Source organism: Ochotona princeps, chromosome 8 (genome assembly GCF_030435755.1).
Source record: "Ochotona princeps isolate mOchPri1 chromosome 8, mOchPri1.hap1, whole genome shotgun sequence".
Lineage (NCBI taxonomy): Eukaryota > Metazoa > Chordata > Mammalia > Lagomorpha > Ochotonidae > Ochotona > Ochotona princeps.
The window spans coordinates 43,755,907-43,777,687 of record NC_080839.1 but is presented as its reverse complement, the minus strand read 5'-3'; the positions used below and the strand labels follow the sequence as shown (position 1 = coordinate 43,777,687).

Here is a 21,781-nt window from a genome sequence, read left to right as displayed (position 1 = left end):
GGACCCTGCACCTATGTGGGAGACCTGGTAAAGGTTCTGGGCTCCTGGCTTCGGATCGGCGCAGCTCAACGGATGGAAGATCTTCCTCTCTGTCTCTCCTCCTTTCTGTATATCTGACTTTTCAATAAAAATAAAGAAAGGAAGAAAGAAAGAAAAGAAGAGAAAAGAAATGGCAAATGGAACCCTGATAGACTTCAGGACTTCAGGTTGCAAGGCAAAATGGATGCTGAGGGCTGTCTGATCTGAGTGGTCTAAATTTTTAACAGGGAAGTAGATCACACAAACAGATGGTGAATGACACTTCTTTTTTTTTTTTCTCCTTTTGTTTAAGATAGTTTAGAACTTTTTAGACAGAGGAGACAATTTCTTCAAAAAAGTTCATGGAAAATAGAATTGAAAGATGAGTTGATTTTGGTACCAAAAATGTCAAAATTATGGGTATAAGAAATTTTCAAAAAGTTCACGGAAAATGCATACTTGAAAATCTTATGCAGATTTAAAATTTTTTGCACTAAAGTGAACTTTTTTTTTCCTACCAACTTCTGTTACTTCTGTGTTTCCTCAGATATTCAAATTTGATCCAGATGCCTCCTTTCTTCATAGATCACTTCCTTATTCACTTATTTCTCCTCCAGGTTTTATTTCCAAAGGTCTCAGTTCAGAGCTCTGCATAGATGATGGTCAAATAGAGTTCTTCTGTATCTGACTGGTACATGGTTACAAAGGGTTCTTTGTTGTGGTGGGTTAATGAGGTTGTTCAAGGTAGGTTGGGAAAATAATAGCCTTTAAACTTTTTCCTCCTAATTGGTGGGTAAGTTCCTTCCCAAATAGCTGTAAAATGCAGATGGATAAGACAAGCGGACTGTCGCAGAGTAGCAGGCAGATAGGGAAAGTAAGGGCTTCAGTGGATTATCTCAGTTGGAGAATAAGAACTTTGGCAGAACTGCTGGTCTTTGTGGCATCAACAGGTGTTCTCTTATGCATGGCATTATACCTTAGCTCCCTGGCAATTTCTGAACCTTTTAGGTGGAGCCTCTTAGGCTAAGATGTATATCCAACGAAGCTTTTGTTTCTTTAAAAAAAATTACCTATCAAAAAAATTATCTAAAAGTTACACAGAGATGGACGGATAGCTAAAGTTAGAGAGAGAGAGATTGAGATGGGGATTTTCCACCAACTGGTTCATTCCCCTAGACGGCTGGACAGGCAGAAGCCAGGAGGCAGGAGCTTCATCCAAGTCTCCCATGTGGGTGCAAGGGTTCAAGGCTTGGGCCATCTCCCACTGCTCTCCTAAGATCAGGGAGCAGGACTGGAAAGCAGCAGTCAGGACAAGAAACAGTACCCACGTGAAACGTTGGCATCACAGGTGGCAGCTTTAACAGTGGTTTATTCTTCAATATTTATTTTCATTTTATTTGAAGAGCAAAGAGATGGGGCGAGTGTTGTAGCAAAGCTAGTCAAGCCAATGCCTGTGACAGTGGCATCCCATTTAAGCCCCAGATGTCCTCCTTCTGGTCCAGCTCCCTGCATCTGGGAAAGCAGTGAAGAGTGGCTCAAGGACTTGGATCCCTGTCATCCATATGCAGTGTCAGGTTGCTTGCTTCAGCTTAGCCCATCCCTGGCACTTGTGGCAATTTCATGAATAAACAAGCAGATGCAATGTTGCTCCATAATTTTGCCTTTCTAATAAATAAATGTTTTAAGACAAAGATCTTCCAGGCTGAAGTCAGGAAGTCTGGAACTCCATCATAGTTTAAGGATTCAAGCAATTGATCAATGGCCTGCTTCCCCCCAGGATGCACATGAACAGGAAGCTGGATTAAGTCTTTGTTTTTTCAAATTAAGTAATGTACTGTGGTGAGGAGTGTTTAGCACAGCGGCTGGAATACCCATATCTCACTTTGAAGTGTGCGTGTTTGAGCCCTGGCTGTTTCCATCTTGACTCAAGGATTTGGGTCCTTGCCACCTGCATGGGAGACCCAGATTGGGTTCTGGGCTCCTGGCTTAGGCCTGGCTCTGCCCTTACCACTGAGGGCATTATGGAGTGAAGCAGCAGATAGGGCTTTCCCTCTGCCTTTCAAATAAATAGAAATAAAATTTAAAAACTGTATTGCCTAATGACAAACAGCCCTTTGTTCAACTGCTCTGGGTCATCTAGGGACCCTGTATAAGACCTCGAACTATCCAAAGGGCTTTTAAGTGAGAAATACTTTTGGTAATTAAGGGTGAAATTTTCAGCCTTTCCAAGGTAAGTGGTTAAAAGGGGTGGGGGAGGACACTTTTTTTTTGCCATGAGAAAAACCCAAAGTCATTTGCTCATCACATTATATAACTTGGCCAGAGAAGACCTATTTTGCTAACACAGGGCTCTTTCACTTTAATTTGTGCTAGAGTTTGTAGTATCCACACACTTCTTGTAGTCTCAAGAAACCTTTAATCTAGTGGAGAAGTATTTTCAAAAATCAAAAAATACCGAAGTATTCTTTGGGCAGCTCAAAATAAACAAGGGAGTTTTAACCCATGTCTCTGTCCGCTAGAGGCAAAAAGCCTTTATTTATTTTTAAAAATGTACCTATTTGAAAGACAGAATTCAACACTTTCTTCATTGGCTTTGCAGAAATAAAGTTTTAAAATAATAATAAAAAAATAAAGAGCTGTAGATCTGCCACGTGGGTGGCAGTGGTCAAGCACGTGTGCTATCTGCTGCTGCTTTCCCACGCGCATCGGCAGGGAGCTGGATCCAAAGTGCCCTTCCAGTCCAGAGTTAAGACTGGACAACGTGGGCCCCGTGGAGGAGACACCCTTAGAGCCTGGTGGGCGTGGGCACGGCTGCAAGGGGCAATAGGGCCAAGCACCTCAACAACGGTCCCAGCTCCAGGAGTTCCAGTCCCAGTTCCAGGAGTTCCATGTGCGACGCAAGTGTTTTGTTTGGTTAGTGTGGGAGTTAACAGGGTTCTGATAACCATCTACATTTGATTGAGACGTCATTTAAATCTTCCTAAAGGAAACACGCAGGCAGTACATTTTCGGAAACATCATCTCTCTGTAATCACACCTGACGTGGCAGGGTGGTGCATTCATTCAGGGAATTCATCGTTCTGGAGACAAATGCGAGATTGTCCAAGCTGGGCAATCCCTAGTTCTTCCCAGGGCCATCAGGGTTTTTTTCTCTCAAACCCAGGGACAAGGAGCAGAGGGCCTCGCCCCGCATTCCTTCCCTCCTCTTCCTTAGTAACCCTGGGGTTAGAGAGGCGAAGGTGGGGGTGGGGACCCGAGCCGAGGGCCCTCCTTGGTGGAGCACGTTACCCAGTGCTGAAGAAGAGAATATTCTTGCTCGCAGCCAGAAAGACTGGCCGAGCCTGCTTGGCGCTTAGCCGTCAAGAATCTCCGCACCTCCCTTCCTCACCTCACGCAGTTCTTCGCCCATCCTTACTTTGTCGTCCCTTCAGGGTCTCCTCAGGCCTCCTCGCCACCCCGCTTCGTGGGTAGCCGGAATCGAAGGCCTGAGCAAACTATTTGCTTTGATAACATTTCCATCCTCCTCTTTCCGTCACTGCTCGTTCAGAATGAGTTTCTTTCTCCCGCACCGTCCGGTCCCTCCCACGGCTCGCCCCGGGGCGGGCGGCTCCAGGAACCTCAGGCGGATGCAGGCGGCCACGAGTCGCTGCCACGTCTCCGCTGCCAGCTCTCCAGCGCCTGCGTGGACCCTGGGGGCGGGGCAGTGCTTGGAGGCGGGACCTACGCGTGAGCGGCGTCGACCAGATCCAATGGGGCGCGCCGGCGGCGGCGCGGTGCGCGCCGAGGGGCGGGTCCAGTGGCGGTTGCTGGCCGAAGCCGGGAGGTAGAGGATCCAGTCGCTGCCTCGGCCGTCGCATCCCTCGAGGAGTCGTGTCGCCGTCGCCCCGACTCTCCAACCCACGATCGCCTTCCCGAAGCTCGTGTCTGTGTCCCTGACCCCGCTAGCCGCTCGTCCCTTGCCCTGCGTGCGTCGCCTCCTCCATCATGTGCGGTAAGGGGGCTGCGGCCGGGGGGGGGGCGTGTTGCGGGGCGGCGCTGGGGTGCGGTGTGGACGCCGCTGAGGCCCGAGGCGCCCGCGGGGAGCCCGAGTGTGGACCGTGCCGAGCCTGCGAGCCAGGCAGGGGTGTCGTGCGGCGCCGGTGGGTGCTGGTCGCGGCAGGCGGGGTGGGGGGATGGCCCCGAGGAGGACACCTGAGAGGAGGGCGGGCCCCGGGAGGAATCCGGAGCACCCCGAGAGTTCCTTGGGCGGAGGAGAAACCCGGAGGGAAGAGATTCCAAAACTGAAAGAGGAGTCCAGGGCTGAAGGAGTGGAGGCATGCTGGGGGTACCTTCGGTCCTGCGCCAGGTGAGTGAGGCAACCTGTGGAACATTGGGCGAAGTCTTTTGAACTTAACCTTGCATTCTTATAGGATTTGCCTTTCAAATATGTATACCTGTGTGTGTTTGTGTGTGTATTTAGCTGGTTTCAAATATATGTGTGCATATATATATTTATATGTATGTATTTAGCTGGTTTCTTCGAGGCGGGCCCAGACCAAAGGCAGAGCCAGTATAATAGCATTACAGAAAAGCTTCTTTTCTGCCACTCCCTGTCTTAACAGAAACCATTGCTAATCGATATCTTGGCGAGTGGGCTTAGCCCTGGTCCTCTGATGAAAGAGGCCCGGAAGTGCCCCTTGTGGCCGATCATACATCGTGTGGCACTTGCCTGTGCACCCGTGTGTACCCATTTCAAATGCTAATTTAAGGAATGTGCGGTCATGGAGCAGTTCAGTAAAGTTAGGCCCTTGTAGTGCATGTTTTGAGTTAGTCGATTTATTATTACCTAAAAGTGTTAGTGAAAGAAATTATGAGAATGGTGTGTGGCATGACTGATGGACCCCCAAATTGGAATTAACTGGCCACTGTCAGTAGAAAGAATTGTGTTTTTAGTTTTCTTCACTGAAGTTGACACCTGGGAAGAACAGCACTTTGTAAAGAGAAGTCTGATTGCAATGGGCCTGAAGCTGAGTTGTACTCACTGCTGTGTGTTTTTCCTATGCTTAACTTTATGCTCATTTTAGCTTCTGAAAAGGAGGAGCTGGTTTAAATTTAGAGTAGATTTAAAAAAAAACCCACATTAAAAACAGAAACACCTATAAATAGCTTCCTGAAATTATTAGAGTAGAGCTGACTTTAGAATCTGTTACTTTTTCCATGTCTCATTAATTAAAATGGTTTTGCAAATTGTATAATTTAGTTATGGGTGTAAAGGGGCGAGTTTGCAGGCTGGGTAAGCCCGGGTGTGCTTCATTTATTTGGCAGTTGACTGTTCCTAAATGATGATGAGGTCTGTGGCTGGGCCAGTACCTGGTGTTCTGGTCACAGGTCATTTTCCCACCTGGTTCGAGCAGAGTCAAGGAGTTTGCAAGTGAGCCCTTCAGGGTAGAGACTGAATGTTGGGAATTTTCCCATAGTGAGTACAGTCCAATCCTTAGGATTAGAGAGAGGGTTATAGTTGAATGTTCCATCTATTGGTTCACTCCTCAAATGGCAGCAGCAGTCAGGGCTGGATCAGGCTGAAGCTGGGGGCCTGGGATCCCAGCCAGGTCTCCCACATGGTGGCAGGAGCCCACGCACTTGGACTGCCTTCCGCTGCTTTCCCAAGGCACTTGGTAGGAGACTTGGTCAGAGGTGGAGCCACAGGACTTGCGGGCGTTGCAGAGATTGGACCACCAAGCCACAACCGCAGACTTTTATTGCTAAAGAAGTTGACAAGTTATAATTTTTTTAAAAATAAAAACTAGCATTTGAGGTGTTTTTGACATCCTGTTATTAATCCAGACCAGAGTTTTGCATGTTGCTAGGAAGAATGTCCGTCATTTATTTCCTCTCTAAGGTAATGTAAACTCTAAAAGTTAACAGTTGAGAAGGGAATTTTGTCCTTGAGTAGAAATGAAATAGGAAAATTTAGTTTACCTTCTGTCTAATCAAGTTTTCCTACAAGATAATTTTGTTTCAGTATTGCAAAATGCTGAAGCAGCTGATGAGAAATAAAGTTACCATGATGTGCTTTTTTAACTTCCAGATAAAAGCTGCTACATTGTTTGTCAGTTTATTGGAACATAGATTTTTCTGTAGTCAGGTATAGTTGGGTGGCCATAGATTAAATAGTAGGGATTTTTTTCCCTTGGAGAACTGTTAGAGCCTTTAATATGGTATTGATGGCTTTGTGAGTCCCCCAGAGATTTAGATGTCTCTTTTCCTAATTTATTTTATCTTCATTTTTTTCTTGGAGTATGGTGTATCCTTTTTAGTTGTGATACTTTTGGTTTTACTGAGAAGGTGTCAGGTCACTTAAGGTACACCCAAGACTTTGCGGTTGTTTTATAAATATGAGGTTATACCCTTTTGATCTGCTGGTGTATATAAGTGAGATTTTTGTAGATGAGGTCCTATTTAAGAAAATTTCAACTCAAAAGCATCCTGAAATGAGTCCTTAAGCTTTTTGTCATTATACATGTTGTATGCATTATGTACATTATATATGTCTAATAGCTTTAGGGCTAATTGAGAGCTGCTAGGATTAGTGGTAAAACCTGAAGTGATACAATGTCCTTAGAACTTACACTGGATGTTATGATGTTGTGGGAGAAAATAATTGCTTAATAAGTATTTCCTCAGTTGTGTTTCCTGGAAAGAAATAGTTAATAGGTTTTGGTGATGAGCAATAGAATGTGGAAAAGAGTTTGGTAATACAAGTTTGAAAAATTCTGCTGCTGGAGGTTAGCAACTAGCAAGATCAGAAGTTGGAGAAAGTTCTAAAACTAAATGTTAACTTTTGCCCAATATTTCTTAAGCTTTTAATTATGAATCATTTCTTCATCTCATCTCTTTTTGGCATCGTCTGAAATAGAGTTGTGTTTCTATGGTTTAGGGATTTTTGTTTGTTTCAGGTGCTTACCAAGTGTTGGCACTCTGACCTCTGAAGAGATGTTAAAAGTAGGGAGTTACCTTGAAGGAATTGCTGTCTGATCAGAGGAAACAAAATGAGTACACATGCAATTGTAGGTGATAATACACAGTTCATTGCCATGTCATAAACCACAAGTGGAATGGACAGAAATTCAGAGATCAGAGGCCCTTTGGCTTTGGGTGTCAGTGATAGGATGATGGGATGGTCTGTCAGGTGGAGAGCAGTTTCTACTGGTAGAGAATTAGTGCTTGAGAAGGGGTTCTCATTCATGGCATGTGTTATCCATCAGTGGGTGAAGGCAGAAATAGATTGAGAGCTGCCAGTGCTGTTGAAAGAAGTGCCAATTAAAGAGATCAGAGAACAGTGGTTAGTGGCAAAAGATTTCTTGGGTAGTATATTGCCTTGCAAGTCTGCATAATAGAAAGGAACGTTTATATTACAATTATAGAGTATTAATATTAGATAATTTTGGCTAAGATCAAGCATAATATCCTTATCAGCTCAATATTACAGAAAGCCATTAATTGGATTTCATTGAAATCATTGAAGAAGTGGTATACGTGAAGATAGAAGGGCTAGCTGAGGGGAGGGACTATTGGGGGACTGAGTTTCTTTGTCCCACAGTGACCGGAGCTAGACTGGGCCCCGCGTGCCGAGAGCTTGGGAATGTTTCCTAGGATTTGCAGTGCTGGAAAGTTGAGGTCAGGAGCCAGAGGTGGGAGTCAGTTCCAGGTACTGTGACGTGGGATACAGGGCTGGCCTACCAATGCAACTAAATGCCTGTTACTGCCCCAGGTTGGTAACCTAGCTCAGTTAGCCTTTAGCTCTATTTTCTAGCTTACAGGAGAGAGGAGCTGATTAGAACACAAGGTGGGGCTCGGCAGCGTGGGCTAGTGGCTGGGGTCCTCGCCTTGGTCCCATATGGCTGCTGGTTCTGGTCCCGGCAGCTCCACTTCCTCTCTGTCTCTCCTCCTCTTGGTATATCTGACTTTGTAATAAAAATAAAATAAATCTTTAAAAAAAAAAAAAAAAAAGAACACAAGGTGGAAACATTAGACCAGCCTGAAGGTGGACATTAAACAGGAAAGATGGCTCTGGTAGTCCGGACACCATTTTGTATTCAGAGATCTGAGAGCTGTTCCAATCAAATGTGAAATGTGATTCTTTAATGGATCCTAAAGTGAACAAACCGTTTGTGAAAGGTTTTTCCAAAAAAATAGTAAGATTTGAATGAAAACTTTATATTAGATGATGATATAGCACCATTATTTTCATAGATGGAATTAGAGTAATTTACAGGACTTCTTCATACAACAGTACTTTTTTATGAGCTAGTCAATATTTTGCTAGTTTATCAGATGGTTACAATTTTATAACTTTAAGGGTGGGGATTGTAGCCCTTCTGTAAAAATGTACTCAGGATCTCAAAATTGACTCCAGGAGTGAGCCAGTATAAACCAGGGAGATTGATGTTAGGAGTTATGTCAAGTGGGAAATTGTTGTTGAGTTACATTATGTCAAAACCAAATCTAGGGCTCGGCAGCGTGGCCTAGTGGCTAAGGTCCTTGCCTTGATCCCATATGGCCGCTGGTTCTAATCCCGGCTGCTCCACTTCCTCTCTCTATCTCTCCTCCTCTCAGTATATCTGACTTTGTAATAAAAATAAAAAATAAATCTCCAAAAAAAAAAAAGTTTAAAAAAAAAAAACAAATCTATTTTGCATCACCCTGAATCTGTTTTTTCTTTTTTTAAAAGATTTACTAATTTAGTATTTTTTAAGTTTTTAAAATTTTGATGATCTTTACATAGTTGATTAGGGCTCAAAGGGTCCAGGGCTACAGGACAGTGGGTGAGACTATTGTTTCCGCATTCTCTTTTTTCCTTCCTGTATCTGGGGGAAGGGGAGAGACAAAGGGAAATTTATTTATTTTTATTGGAAAGGCAGATTTGCCAAGAGAAGGAGAGACAGAAATATTTTCCATCTGCTGGTTCACTCCCAAAGTGGCCGCCAGAGCTGAGCCCACTGAGCCACGAGTCAGGAACTTTCCCCAGTCCCAAGGCTTTGGGTCATCCTGCACTGCTTTCCCAGGCCATAAGCAGGGAGCTGGATTGGAAGTAGAGCAACCAGGACTGAGCCAGCACCTGTAAAGGCGTCTGGTGTTGGAGAAGGAAGCTTAGCCTGCTATACCACAGCACCACCCCTGGACTCAACACTGTTTTAAAAAAGAAGCTGGGCCAGGCGTGATAATCTAGTGGCTAAATCCTCGCCTTGCCTGTGCTGAGATCCCATATGGGCACTGGTTCTAATGGCGGTCCCGCTTTCTATCTGGCTGCCTGATTGTGGCCTGGGGAAGCAGTAGAGGATGGGGACCCTGCGTCTATGTGGGAGACCCAGAGGAAGCTCCTGGCTCCTGGCTTCTGATTGGCTCAGCTCTGGCTGCTGAGGCCACTTGGGGAGTGAACCAGAGGTTGGAAGATCTTTCTCTTTATATTTCCCTTCTCTCGGTAAAAAAAATCTGCCTTTCCAAAAAATTTTTTTTAAAATTTTTAAAAATTTTATTTTTATTGAAAATTCAGATATACAGAGAGGAGAGAGAGAGAGAAAGATCTTCCATCTGCTGATTGACTCCCCAGTTGGCCACAGTGGCCAGAGTCAAGCCAGTCCGAAGTCAGGAGCCAGGAGCTTCCTCTGGGACTCCCATGCAGGTGCAGGGTCCCAAGGCCTTGGGCCATCCTTGACTGGTTTCCCAGGCTGTAAGCAGAGAGCTGGATGAGAAGTGTACCGCCAGGAAATGAGCTGGTGCCCATATGGGATCCCAGCATGTACAAAGCGAAGATTTTAGCCGCTAGGCTACCGTGCTGAACCCTCCAATAAAAATTTTAAAATCTTTGGAGAAAAGAAAAGATGACTCAGGCTCCACATGATGGCTCAGTTGGCTAGCCCCCTACCTCCAAGTGCCAGGATCCCATATGACTGCTGGTTCAAAGCAGGGCAAAGGATGGTTCAAGTTTTTGCACCCCTGCACTCACATGGGAGACCCCCAAAACGCTTGTGGCTTCAAATCAACTCAGCTTTGCTCTGGCCATTTGGGGAGTAAACCAGCAGATAGAAGACCTCTCTATGTCCTTTTCTCTCTATCTCTGCCTTTTAAATTCAAAAATCTTAAAAGTATTAAGTCTGGGGCCCAGCACTATGATTCAGTGGCTAGATCCTTACCTTACATGCGCCGGGATCCCACATGGACACTAGTTCATGTCCTGGCTGCTCTACTTCCCATCCAGCTCCCTTCTTGTGGCCTGGGAAGGCAGATAAGGATGGCCAAACCTTGGGACCCGTCACCCACATGGGAGATCTGGAAGAGGTTCCTGGCTCCTGGCTTTGGATCAGCTCAGCTCTGCTTTGGCCTATTGGGAAGTAAACCAGCGGATAGAAGACCTCTCTCACTGTGTCCTTCTCTCTGTAACTCTACCTTTCAAATTAAAAAATTTTAAAAGTGTTGAGTCTAAAACCTAAGAATAGTCTGGCTTATGTCATTAGCATTTAAATTGTTTTAAAAGTTGAGATTAGAGTAGGTTTGGCTTTGTAATACAGCAGTTTGAATTACTCCTTATAACTTGTGGCATCCAATATCACAGTGCCAGTATGCGGCCAAGCTGCTAACCCAGCTTCCTGGGAAGGCAGCTGAACGTGGCCTGGTTACTCTCGCCTGTGCCACCCACTGGAACGCTAGGATAGGGTTTCTGTCTCCTGGTTTTGAGTTGATCAGTACCTGGCTGTTTGTGGACATTTCAGAAGCGAAGCAGCACATAGAAAAATTTCTGTTTCTTCTCTGTCGTTCTGCTTTTCAAATAAATAAATTAATAAATGGCATTGGATTACTGTATTTAATCTGTAAATCTCCAAATGTATGACTTCCATCATTTTCCATTTATTTGTTTTTTTTTAAGATTTATTTATTTTATTGGCAAGGCAGATGTACAGAGAGGAGAGACAGAGAGGAAGATCTTCTGTCCGATGATTCACTCCCCAAGCGCAACATCTGGTGCTATGCCGATCTGGAGCCAGGAGCTAGGAACTTCTTTCTGGGTCTCCCACGCAGGTGCAGGGTCCCAAGGCTTTGGGCCGTCCTCGACTGCTTTCCCAGGCCACAAGCAGGGAGCTGGATGGGAAGTGGAGCTGCCGGGATTAGAACCGGCGTCCATATGGGATCCTGGTGTGTTCAAGGAGAGGACCTTAACCATTGCACGATCATGCCGGGTCCCATTTTCCATTTATTTGTATTTTTAAAATATTTATTTGGAAGTTGGGAGACAGATATTTCGCATCTTCTGTTTCACTCCCCCAGTTCTCCCATCAGCCTGAAGCCAGGAGCCAGGAACTCGCTCTGGGTCTCCCATGTGGGCGGCCAGAGAGAGACTCAGCTACTTCAGCTGTCATCTGCTGCTCCCCAGGCGGGTACTGGAAGAAAGTTAGGATACTGAATGGAGTGGGGACTTGACTCTAGGTGCTGGGGATGTGGTGAAGGGTTGTGGTCCTAAGCATGTCATAACCACCGTGTCAAACACTTGCCCCACATTATTTCTTCTTTGCCCCATCTCTTCCCATTTTATTTATGTGAAAGGCAACACTGGCTTATGGCCCAGATGATCACAGCTGGGCTGTGCCTGGCTGAAACGCTAGGCACTCAGTATTGGTTCCAGCTGGATGACAGGGTCCCAATACTTGGGCCATCTTCCACTGCTTTCCCGGCTACAATTAGCAGGAAGGCAGATTGGAAGTTGGGTCCTGAGACTCAAACTGACACTCTGGTGTAGGTTGCTGACGTGGCAAACAGCAGTCTGACTTGGAATGCCACTAGAATGCTGGTCTCTACATTGCTTTTCTGAAAAAGTTTTTAAATGTTTTACCTTACGTTTTAAATTTTTGTGTATTTTCATTTTATTTGAAAGGCTGAGAGACACAGACTGCTGGTTTGCTCTCCAGGTACTTAACAAGTATTATTTTGGAAAAGATCTGTATTTCTTTTTTTTTTAATATTCATTTATTCATTAATTACATTGTATTACATGACACAATTTCATAGGTACTGGGATTCCCCCCCTTTCACCCCAAACCCTTCCCCCCATGGTGAATTCCTTCACCTTGAAGCATAACCACAGCTCAAGTTCCGTTGAGATTCCCTAATTGAAAGCTCACACCATACAGAGTCCAGCATCCCACTTGTCCCGTTCAAGTTCAATGGCCTCTTAGGGAGGCCCTCTCAAGTTTGAAGGCAGAGCCAGCAGAGCGTCACTTCGATCAATTAGAAGCTCCAACATATCATCAGCAACAGTCTAGGTATGATGAGGCTGGTGCAGAGTCCACTGATTGACATAGTCCATCTTAGAGTTTCCCCTTGTCCAGTTTTCCGCTGGAAGCATATAGCTGAGGTGGTTGATTGATCTACTCCATTTTCCATCTTTTCTTGGTTAATGCTTTGATTCCTCCATTTTGTTCAGGGGAATCCCCTTAGAAACTTTGAGGCATTCCCAGTCCAGGCTCCTACATGTACTACTAGTAAGCACAGTGCCTGCCACCGTCCATCACTGCGATCAGCTGGTGGTTGTAACCCCTGGGTTGGTTCTATTCTGAGCCCCGACCTCCATTGGAACCAATGAGTATCGCAGCTCTCCCCGGCTCTGCCCATCACACTCTCGACACTGACCCTACAAATAAACGCAGGAAGCATGGAGGTAAACAACCCAGAAGAGGCTTTGGAATGTGACCCACTGGCATACACTTGGCTCGGGTTGGGGCAGACCAGGCTGAGTCAGTTCACGTCATCCACTGGCAAGCCCAAGTGCTGAAACTGTGTGGGGGCCTGGCCGGGTTTGGTTGCGATAAAAAAAAAAAAAAAAAAAAAAAAGTACAAAACACAAAATGCCAAGCTGAAATGGCCTGTGTCAGTAGGGAATGCAACACCCGACCAGCACACCTCCCACTGGTTTAGGTAAAGATCTGTATTTCTTGTATGATCTTTTTGTTTAGTTAGAATACTTACTGGGTTTAACTGGTAGTTACCTGTGTGTGTTTAATCTTTCTCAAAGATTAGTGGTCCTTATAGAGGAAAAGGATAGCACATACAAAGGTTTAATTTGTGCAGCGGGTTCAGTCACCACACATAGTGGTATCCCATAAGAATGCCGTGTTGAGACCCTGCTGCTCTGCTTTCAGCCCAGCTCCCTGCTAAGGCTGCTGGGAAAGCAGAAGATGGTCCAAGTATTTGGGCCCCTGTCACTTACGTGGGAGACCTGGATGGAGTTTCAGGTTCCTTCCTTGGGCTTGGCTCCAGCCCTGGCTGTTGTAGCTGTTTGGAGAGTGAACCAACAGATGAAAATTTCTCCCTCTCTGTAACTCTGCCTTTCAAAAAAGTTGCACTTTGGTTGTTGGTTTAGTTTATACATATTGCAGGTACTTTTTGAAGGAACATCAGGTAATAATAAAACCCCAGAACTCATGTATCTGATTAATCTGAAGAAACAATTCGTCAGCTCTGGATGTGGGCTTTTTTTTCCTCCTGCCGTCTAGTGATTGAGTTACGAAGTGCACACTCCTGTGCTGCTGCCTCTAGCCTTAGAAATATATATATATTTAAAGATTTATTTATTTTTATTGGAAAGGCAGATATACAGAGAGGAGGAGAGACAGAGAGGAAGATCTTCTGTCCGATGATTCACTCCCCAAGTGGCTGCAACGGCTGGAGCTGAGCCAATCTGAAGCCAGGAGCCAGGAGCTCCTCCAGGTCTCCCATGCGGGTGCAGGGTCCCAAGGCTTTGGGCCGTCCTTGATTGCTTTCCCAGGCCGCAAGCAGGGAGCTGGATGGGAAGCGGGGCCGCCGGGATTAGAACCAGTGCCCATATGGGATCCCGGGGCGTTCAAGGTGAGGACCTTAACCACTACGCATTCACGCCGGGCCCTAGCCTTAGAAATGTTAAGCTGTGTAGTTTTGTGTCCGTATCTTAGTTGCTGTGCTTGGAGACTGAGAATGCTGTTCCTAACTAGCTCTGGGATCTCAATTAACCCAGTTTCAACTTTTGCATCTTTAGAATAAATGTTCTATCTCTTAGAGGATTGTGGTGCTATGGAAATAAAGTGATTGTACAAAACATGAAAACTTACAACTAAAAGGATTTTTTTAAAGATTTACTTATTTTTCTTGAATGAGTTATGGAGAGAGAACAGGAGAGACAGAGAAATCTTGCACCCACTGCTTCACTCCCCACAAGGCTGCCACAGCCAGAGCTGGACTGGTCTGAAGATGGGAACCAGGAGCTTCTTCTGAGTGTCAGTTGTGGGTGTAGGGGTCCAAGCACTCGAGCCGTCCTCTGCTGCTTTCCGGAGCCGTTAGCAGGGAGCTTGAGCAGAAGTGGAGCAGCCCAAACATGAGCTGCTACCCAAAAGGGATGCTGGTGCTGCAGGTGGAGGATTAGCCAGCTAGGCCACTATGCTGTTGCCATCCGTCTTTTGTTAAATGAATGAAAAACCATATTCCTATGAGTCTCTGGTTTGGTGTTCCCTTTTGGAAGAAGTGTTCAAACAATTGTTTCAGATTTTTAAAAATTTATTTGAAAGGCTCAAGCTCTTGAGATGTTTGTTCTTTCCCAGATACATGAACATAATTGGATCAGAAGTGGAGCAAATGGGATGCCGGTGTCGCGGGTGGCAGCTAGACCCACTGCACTATAGTGAGGGCTCAGATTTTCGTTTTAAAGTGCAGATTTTTTTTCTCAAGGATCTGGTGATTTATGTGAAGACATGGCAGTGTACTGATCGTGGTGGTCGATATAAGTTACGACGGTTTTATGTTGAATATTAACAGTACAGTGTTTTTATATGTTGAAGTGTTTCAATAGTACTGTGCTTTTTATAAAAATGAAGGGTTTTTTTTAGATGGAAGTGAAGAGTTATCATTCTGTAGTTTTATCATACAGAATTAGTTTAAATCATTTATGAATCAGTACAATCACACTGAAATGGAGTTAAATGAAAGGATAGCTCTTTCACAGATGGGTAGCTCGAGTGTGCGTGTTTGTGGCATTCATTTTGTGCAGGTGGACTGTCTACCCTGGCTGAAGTGCACCGATGACGTTGGTTGATGTCCATGGTGCTGTTGGTCAATGTGGACTTCCTTTATCTGTGTTCTGTTCCCTCTGTGCTCTTCTGGTTCAGTTCACATCATTCTAGTACTTTTATTCCTACTTTTATAAAAACTGTTGATTGATTCAACAGGTGTAATGACAGAAAGGGGGAAGTGTCCGTGGGCTCACTAGCCAAGTGATGGCAGTGGTCCACGTTGTACCATGTCTGAACTCCATCCACGTATTCTACCTGGGTGGCAGGAACTTACATGTTGGTGCCATCTCTAGCTGCCTTTCAGAGCTCGTTAGTGGGCAGGTGGATTGGAAACAGAGTGGTTTAGACTTGGCCTGGGTCCCTCATGTAGGATGTTAGCATTACAGGCAGCAGCTTAATTGACCATGCCGCACTGCCATCTCTGAGCTTTTTAATTTTTTTTAAAAGAGAGAATCTACTTTCAGATTTTGTAACATCCTAGACATAATTATGACAATTTGAATTATTTAATTCTCATTTCTCATTAAGTATGTGTTTATTTGCAGGTATATTTGCTTACCTAAACTACCATGTTCCTCGCACAAGACGAGAAATCTTGGAGACTCTCATCAAAGGCCTTCAGAGACTGGAATACAGAGGATACGATTCTGCTGGTATTTGACTGCCATGTGTCTGGGTTCCCCTGGAGCACCCTTAGAAGACTCAGGAGATTCTGCCTGTGGTTGCATTGGCAGCTACGTTCCTCTGCAGTGAGAGGCCAGGAAGCAAAGTCACAGCAGGGAAAAGGGGCATGAGGAGTAGTCTGGAGCAAGCCAAGCAGGCCCCTCCTTGGGGAGTTTCACAGGCTGTGTTCAATCCCTCTAAGGAGTCGTGGGGAGATTTGGGAAGCCTTTTCCACAGGTGGTGCCCAGTAGAGACTCAGGAGAGTCTGGTTGTTGTGTGGGCACCATCTGCTTGGCACCTCCGAAAATTCTCTCCTCCCAGAGGAAATACAAGAGTTCAGCAGAAGCCCTGTTGTTTGCCCAGTGTTACTGCACTGGAAACCACTCTTACTTAGGGTGTCAGGAACATTCCCAGCATCCAAGTTTCCAGATGCCAGCTTAGGGCCAACCTTGAAAAGAAGCCTTCTAAGGTTAGCGGTGTCAGACCTCTGTGTCAACTTTTCTGCACTCTCATTGCCACACGAAGGGCATTTGTCCTCACAGATCTTTCTTAGTCGGTACCTCAGTTTCTTTGCTCTTAAATTTATGTCCTTCAGTTTCTCTGGTAGCACATCTTTTCATTCTCTTCCTTTTTAAAATTCTTATTTATTTTCCTTTTGTTTGAAAGGTAGAGACAGGGCTCATCCATCTATTATTACACTTCCCAGATGCCTACCACAGCTGGGACTAGGTCAGGCTAAAGCGAGGCACCTGGAAATCTATGTATCTCATGCAGGTGGTAGGGACCCCAATACTTGAGCTATCTTCTGCTTCCCAGGGTACTCATTAGCAGGAAGCTGGATGGGAAGCGGAGGAGCTGGGACTTGAACCAGGCACTCTGGTATGGAATGCAGTCATCCCAATTGGTGACTAATCCCTGCATCAAGTGATCATGCTGCTTTCTTTTGTGTTAGCTTTGGAGGTTCATGCTGTACCTACTGCTGAAATATTAATGTTCAAGATTCTTTAGACCCAACTTCTGAATTTTGTTTCTTCATGAGTGAACAATGACTTCATCAATCTCCTGTGTGTTGGTGACTTACTAAGTCTAGATGTATTTCCCAAGTTGCAGTTCTTTTCACCTGCAGTATTTTCACCTGCTTCTAGAAATTTCTGGATAGACCTTGATATTATAACTTTTCATATTCACCATTAAACTGCCTGTACTGCAGTACTTGCTCACTCCGCAGTATTTTCTTTTCTTTTCCTTTTTTCTTTTCTTGTCTTTCCTTTTCTTTTCTTCTCTCTTTTCTTTCCTTTTTTTCTTTCTTTCTTTCTAGATTTATTTTATTTTTATTGGAAAGTCAGATATACAGAAAGCAAAGACAGAGAGGAAGATCTGTCATTCGTTGATTCTCTCCCCAAGTGGCTGCAATGACCAGAGTTGAGTCAATCTGAACCCAGGAGCCCAGAGCTTCTTCTGAGTCTCCCACATGGGTGCAATGTCCCAAGGCTTTGGGCCATCCTCAACTGCTGTACCAGGCCACAAACAGGGAAGTGAATGGGAAGTGGGGCCGCTGTGACATGAACCAGCACCCATATGGGATCCTGACGTCCACCAGTATGTTTTTTCTGTGTCCTTTTGTCAGCTGTCATTCATCAAGTCCTTTGAGCCCAGGAGTACCCCAGCCTTCATCTGCTTTCTCACTTCATATCCAACTTGGTATATTCAATGTACCCTGTCTGTGTCTTTGTTTCACTGTTTAGTGTAGGCCCTGTGTATTTTTGCTTTGCTTAGCTCTTGACAGCTGGTCTCCCTCTGGTTTCTCCCTTTCCAGTCCATCTTCTACACTATGTCCAGGGAGTTGACCAAATGTTTTTGCCATGTTAATTTTCTGCTTGAAACAACTTGGTGCTTTCCCTGTACCTTCTGGGTAACTCTCAAATTTCTAAGCAACTTAAGTAGAATTTTAAGATATGTCTTCTGTGACCTTTCCTCCTTGGCCTCTTGTGGTGAGTGCCCATCTTCTGAATTGCTTCATTGTATTCCAATTGCAGAAGTATCTGGAGAGCTTCATTGTAACTGTAATCACAGTGTGTTGCAGTTATGTTTTCCTTGTCTGCATTTTTTTTTTTTGGCTGTCTTGGCCTGATCTCACGTATTTTTTATTTTTGTTTGCTGACTTTTACTTTACTTGATAGCAGACAGAGAGAAAGACAAATATTCCAACCACTGGTTTACTCCCCAGATGCTCACATTAGCAAGGACTGGGACAGGCCTAAGCTGGGAATCTAGAACTCAGTCTGTGTCTCCCACACAGGTACCAGAAACCCAAACACTTGAGCCTTACCTATTGTCTCCTAAGGTATACATTAAGAAGACACTAGATCATAAGTGGTGGAACCAGGACTCAAACTAAACACTCCCATTTGGGATGTGGGAGTCAAAGGCAGTCACTTAACTGCTGTGCTAAACACTCAGCCTCCCTTGTCTATATGCTGTCATTATTGTCATATTCTCCCTTTCCTCCTCTTGTTCCTCCTCTTTCTCCTTGTTCTTTTGTAAGATTGATTTATTTGTTTGGAAGACAGAATGACAGAAGGAGAGAAAGAGATCTTCCTTTTGCTATTTCTCTCCCTAAATGACTGCAACAACCAGACTGGGCCAGGCTGAAGCCAGGAGCTTCATCCGGGTCTCCCACATGGGTGGCAGGAGTCCAAGTAGTTGGGTAATCTTCTGTTGCTTTCCCAGTTGCATTAATAAACAGCTGGTTGGGAAGTGGAACTGTGGGACTCAGACTACTGCTCTTGTGGGATATCAGTGTTAGAGTTGGTAGCTTAACCCACTGTACCACAATGCCAGTGTCTCTTGTCTGTCTTCTTAATAGACTATTAGATATAAAATTTGAGGGCCGGTGCTGTGACATTCGGGTACTGGTTTGAGTCCCGGCTGCTCCATCTCAAATCCAGCTCTCTGATGATGTCCTGGGAAAGTAGTGGAGGATGGCTTAAGTACTTTGGCCTCTGCACCTTCATGGGATACCAAAAGAAGCTCCTGGCTTCAGCCTGACCCAGTTGTATTCATGTGTCATTTGAGGACTAAATCAGCAGATGGAAGACATTTATCTCTCTCTGCCTTTTAAAAATAAACTCTTTTTTTTTAGTTTGAGGGCAAAAATGTAGACATTTTTACCTTTAGTAACTGCTGAGGTTCTTCATGTATACTACGTTTTCAATAAATGTTGAATTGATAATTAATTAGATGAAAATACCATTTTTTTAAATGAAGATTTTGCTTCACATGGGTAATTTTAGTAACAGCCAGTTTCTAAATCTTGCTTTTCTGTCTCATGGCACTTTAGGTGTGGGAGTTGATGGAGGCAATGACAAGGACTGGGAAGCCAATGCCTGTAAAATCCAGCTCATTAAGAAGAAAGGAAAAGTGAAGGCCCTGGATGAAGAAGTCCACAGTAATATACTTAGGTTGATTTTTGTCCCCCAAACCCTTCTCTCCTTTTTCCACCCTCTCCATCAGATTGTCACCTCCCTGGGAGTCTGTATTTTGAGGCTCATCTTCAGGATCATGATTCTTAAAAAGTTGAAGGGAGGGAAGAGAAGTGGTGTGTTGCTGTCCGGATTGGTCTTTGTGTATTTGAGCTATAAAAGCGCCCATGGCAGCCAGGGGAGGCTGTTGGCTCGGTACACTGCATACACTGCAGGGCAAATGTGTGAAAGTGCAGCGGCTGCAGAACCCCCACTGCAGCCTCTCAGGTGCTCCGGCTCATAGGTCCCACCTGCTGCTCTCTTCGCTGCAGACAGTGGGGAGCTTGCGTGTGCAGCCAGTCTGCATGTTGCCCTGTAGCAATGTGGTGTGCTTTTCCCTCACTTGGGCACAGGGTGTCCAGAGATTTGCAGGGGTTTCAAAAACATGGACAAATGGTATGATAATCCTAGTATAGGATTTTCCATAGACTTTTGACATCCACTTCCTTCATGTTTGCTTCATTAAACAAAATTTAACTTTTCAGTATTTTGGTCATAACTTTGTGCTTATAAAGTTTATCATTTGCAAGAAATTGGACATGAACCAGATATTTTGAAGTAGGCTGATTGAAGAAGTATTTTTAAATCCTCCACAAAAAGATTGGGTTTATATACCAGCTTAAATGGCTGCCCTTGAATAGTTGTAAAGGAATACAGGTAGAAGAGTAAAGTGATAGGATTTAGTCATTTTTTTTCTTCTTAAGTAACTCATACATTTAGTTGTGTAGTACTCTTTTCATAGTTAGTGTTTATTTGTGTATATTGTGGCTAAGATTAGCTACTAATAAAGCAGATATCCAAATAGCTAGACTTTAAAAACCATGGTATTAATAATCTGTTTACTGTGAGTTCTGCATCCTGTGTTCCTGGCTGGTAAGTATAGGCTGTATAGAAGAAAACAAATAAATTGCTGAGATTCAGTAGAAAGATCTCACAGGTTGGGGAGACTGGGGCTATGTAGGGAATGGCTGCTGATTATATTTGGGCAGTAAATATGAGATGATGGGAAGGTCTGCAGAGCAGCCTGGCTAAAGATAAGAGTGCAGATTGTTGATGGAATGACAAGTGGTCCTTTCTGTGCTCTGTTGGTAGACAAGTATGGGAGACTGGAAAAGCAGATTTATTTATTTGGAAGTTAGAATGACAAAGGGAAAGGGAGAGACAGAGATCTTCTATTTGCTGATTCATTCCCCAAATGGTTGCAAAAGCCAGGGGTGGGCCAAGCCAAAACCAGGAGCCAGAAATTCCATCCAGGTCTTCTTTATGAGTAGCAGGGACCCAAGGACTTGGGTCATCTTCCACTGATTTCCTAGGCCTGTTAGGGAGCTAGATTGTAAGCAGAACAGCCAGGATTTGAACCAGAGCTCTTATGGGATGCCTGTATTTTAGATAGTGATTAATCTGCTTTGTTGTAGTGCTGACCTCAATATCACCATTATGAAAAAAATCATCTTGGGGCTGGTTGTGTGGCTTAACAGTTAAACTGCACCTGCACTGCCTGCATCCTATATGGGCTCCAGTTCAATTCCCAGTTGCTCCATTTTGTTAAAAAAGTTTTTTTTTTTTTTTGTTAAAAAGGTTAGTCTCTCTCTTTTTTAAAAGATTTATTTATTTTTATTGGAAAGTCAAATTTACAGAGAGAAGGAGAGACAGAGAGAAAGAGCTTCCATCTGCTGGTTTACTCCCCAAGTGGCCACAATGGCTGGAGCTGAGCTGATCTGAATCTAGGAGCCAGGAACTTCTTCTAGGTTTCCCACCTGGGTTACAGGGTCCCAAGGATTTAGACCATCTTTTGTTGTTTTCCCAGGCCACAAGCAAGGAGCTGGAGGGGAAAGTGGGGCAGCTGAGACATCAACTGGTGACCATATGGGATCCTGAAACTTGAAGGGAGAGGATTAGCCAATTGAGACATTGCACTAGTCTCTGCCAAAAATCCTCTTAATGCTTAGGATTCAAAATGATAAGGCAGGTTATTGCTTCTGTAAAACTTGAATTCTAGTGGAAACCATACTGACAGTATGAATATTTTATAGTGATTTTAATCTTGAGCTCTGGTGTCAACCTGTCTTGGGTTCTAACCTATTAGGTATAACCTAATAACTTTGACTGTTAGCTATGTAATTCAGTGACCTCTCTGAACCGTTTCTTGCCTGTAAAGTGGGAATACCAGTACTCACCTCAGAGAGTGTTGTGAGGATTCACCAATAAATGTCTGTTAATATAGCAGCTGTATTTTTATGTCCTGAGGGCTCAGCAGACACAGTCTGCCTGATGGAATTTACTGTCTAGTATGGTGTTAGGTAGTGATTAGTACTGTAAAGAAGTATGGTAGAAGTGGCGTTTGAGCAAACACTGTAATTACAGAGGACTCTAGGTGGAAGGTTGCCAAACGCAAAGACCCAGTGCAAGCTTAGCCTGTTTATGGTGGAATTAGTGGGGTTAGAATACAGTGAGGGCAGGGAAATTGGAGAAGATGAGGCTATAGAGGTGTTGGGGGACTGGATCATGAAG

The 21,781-nt window shown here is 44.5% G+C and overlaps 1 protein-coding gene across 1 annotated transcript in view; it reads left to right on the top strand.

Annotated features, from left to right (window-relative positions):
* The first annotated feature begins 3,789 nt into the window (after nucleotides 1-3,789).
* Nucleotides 3,790-21,781, top strand: part of GFPT1 (glutamine--fructose-6-phosphate transaminase 1) — a 56,835-nt gene continuing 38,843 nt past the window's right edge. Inside the window, exons 1-3 of the mRNA XM_058667912.1 lie at nucleotides 3,790-4,009; nucleotides 15,632-15,739; nucleotides 19,090-19,197. Coding sequence (XP_058523895.1) covers nucleotides 4,003-4,009; nucleotides 15,632-15,739; nucleotides 19,090-19,197 — 223 coding nt within the window. The 5' untranslated portion in view covers nucleotides 3,790-4,002. The remainder of the gene's footprint in view (nucleotides 4,010-15,631; nucleotides 15,740-19,089; nucleotides 19,198-21,781) is intronic.